Source organism: Triticum urartu, chromosome 7A, assembly GCF_056163025.1.
Source record: "Triticum urartu cultivar PI428250 chromosome 7A, HENAU_Tu73, whole genome shotgun sequence".
Lineage (NCBI taxonomy): Eukaryota > Viridiplantae > Streptophyta > Magnoliopsida > Poales > Poaceae > Triticum > Triticum urartu.
In genome coordinates, this window is record NC_141879.1 from 656,303,346 (window position 1) to 656,305,999 (window position 2,654).

The window sequence follows — 2,654 nt, forward strand, 5'->3', positions numbered from 1 at the left end:
CGGCCGGCTGGAATATCCCACCGGCCATGCCCTACGTGGCTCCACAACACGCGCGCATCACCGTCGCCCGATCGGAAAGAGTACTACTATTCCTACCTCCAGTGCCATGTCGATCTTTTGTGCGTAGCTCACATGGCATCTGTTCATGTCGCCGTTGATGCAACAACGCAAAAGCTTAGCCTTTCGCTCTCGATCCTACACAAGAAACCACCTTGAGCTTATCTTCTCCGACCCTTCGTTGTCTACTAGTCCCTCCGTTCACAAATATAAGATGTTTTGAATATCTTAATATGGGCTATATATGTACTAAAATAAATGAACGTCACATAAAATGTGTTTATACACATCCGATTTAGAAAAAGTTTAGCAGGACATCTTGTATTTGTGAACGGGAGTGGGGCGTTTTGGTGACCGGGCTAGATGAAGCCCAGAATTTTTGAAAAAAAATTCAAAGTTCAAAATTTTTAATTTCAGAAAGAAAATCTAAAAATATATATTCAAGTGTAGAAGGATGAAATGTATATGTGTGTAAAAAATCAGGATGAAATACCATGACATGCGACCTGTAAAAACCAAATTCACAGACTTTGAGAATAAATAATATCACATGTTGAAAGGTCCTAGATTTTTTAACAACCTCATTTCAATGTATCTCATCCAGAAAATTTACACATCGTGTATATTATGCCTCCATTTATATCTGTATTTTTTCAATTGTTTTTTAAAACCTAAAAATATGAAATTTAAAAATTGCAAATGGAGGCCACCCCGAAGCTCGGCCTCCAAAAGCAATTTTCGTGTGAACGGAGGGTAGCTAGCTACCCACCACGGTCGTGTAGTCTATAAATACACGGCCAACTAGAGGCCAATACTACACTACTCCGATCCTTCTCTCCTAGCTAGCTGCCATACCACAGCACGTAGTACGTTCTAGCCTCTTCTCCAACTAATAGGTGCTATGGAAAAAACGAATGTCAGGTTGCCCCAGCTGGCTAAGATAGCCGCGCTCCTCCTCCTCTTCATCCTCGTACCCATGGTGCCTCCTTCTCTGAGGGCCCCTTATCTCTACCTCCTCTTCAACGCCCTCGTCGTCGCCCTTGGCGTCGAGGCCGGTTTCCTCTCCGTCTCAACCGGGACCAAGCTAACAGGCCAGCCTCCTGCCGCTGCCGCTGCTGCTGTAATTCCCAACCACCATCACCACCTTGTCACTTCACAGCCGCCGATCATGGCGGCACCCTTGCCAGGACGACTTAGGGAGGTAAATCTGCTTGCAGATCGCGGTGCTATCAATGAGGTGCTGAGCGTGGCGAAGAAACTGAAGGAGAAGATCAAGAAAGTCCCGTCCAGGGCGAGCATCTTCTTCATCGGGAGCGCGGACCCCCACGACGCCGGCGAGATCGTCGATGCGACGTCGACGCTCCAAGACAATCAGGCGGGGGAAGGGCGGAAAAGGTGCAAGGTAGACGCCTCCTCCCATGATCTCATGAGCAAGCAGGAACTTTACGCGAAGGCCGACGCGTTCATCGGCAACTTCTACAAGCAGCTCAAGATGCAGAGGGAGGAGTCGTGGAACAAGCTGCAGGACCTGTGCAGCTACCACCACCACCACAACTACAAGGCCAAGGCCTTCTAGAGATTCTCGATCTATACGTACGTATCTAGAGTCTAGATGCATGGCTAGCATCTATATATATGTGCATGCATGCATGTGCAGATACGCTGTGTGTGTGTTGGTACGTAGGGTAACTTTGCTGAGCAGTGGAAGGAGCCGAGAGGAACCAACAGATATTATGTTGTTTGGTTCCTCACATTCTTAATTACCTTCATCGACCCATTGATTTGTTTTGGGTTAGAAGATCATAGGAGTCCTTTCCCCTGAAGTATATATATGGACAGTCGTATACACATGTTCTTAACTATATGGCTCGTCTATTTGTAAGTCACCTGAATTTTCTATTTGGTATAAGTCATTTTTCTTTTCCCTCCGTGCTACTACTTTTTTCTCTATCTACACATGCAAGCTTGCATGACGCTTTTCTCTATCTAACCATGTATGGAAAAATGTTTTCTATAAATTACTCTACTTATATTCAATAAATATTTTTGCAACTATACATGATCAAATATAGTAAGTCATATGTACTTTAAATTTGGTTCTTACGTTATCAACCCAAATTTTTATTAATCAATTATCGCAGCAACAAGCATGGTATCCTCTAGTTAACTTTAACATTCAAGAATGTAGAGATGGGTAGAAATAAACCACATACAACTTGCAATATAATCTATAAAATTACGATGTGACTCGCTTAAGGTAGAATAAATCAAGGGCATTGATATTGCCTTAAAAAGGAAATGAAGAAAAAAAATCAAATCGAATGATGATAAAAACTTACACACATATTGCCTAGAAGTTCACTCTTCCACAATCTGCAAGGATGATTTTATGACATTGTAACTTCTAGACAATATTGTGATTTAGTAGTAAACTTCTATACAATGACTAGCCAACGAATCTATGATTATATGATTAAAATTAATGAACTTTTTCAAATGTTGTGAACCTTGTTTAAGTTATTTTTTTATTCATGTTTTCTTTCAAAGTCAGTTGGTCAACTAACCAGTGTCTTCCTTTTTTTCCGCAAACAAGTATG

The 2,654-nt window shown here is 42.1% G+C and overlaps 1 protein-coding gene across 1 annotated transcript; it reads left to right on the forward strand.

Annotated features, from left to right (window-relative positions):
• Nucleotides 1-879: 879 nt before the first annotated feature.
• Nucleotides 880-1,985, forward strand: LOC125524316 (uncharacterized). The gene has a single exon (XM_048689388.2). It carries the CDS (start codon nucleotides 959-961, stop codon nucleotides 1,631-1,633), a length of 675 nt encoding a protein of 224 aa, XP_048545345.1. The 5' UTR covers nucleotides 880-958; the 3' UTR covers nucleotides 1,634-1,985.
• Nucleotides 1,986-2,654: the final 669 nt, after the last annotated feature.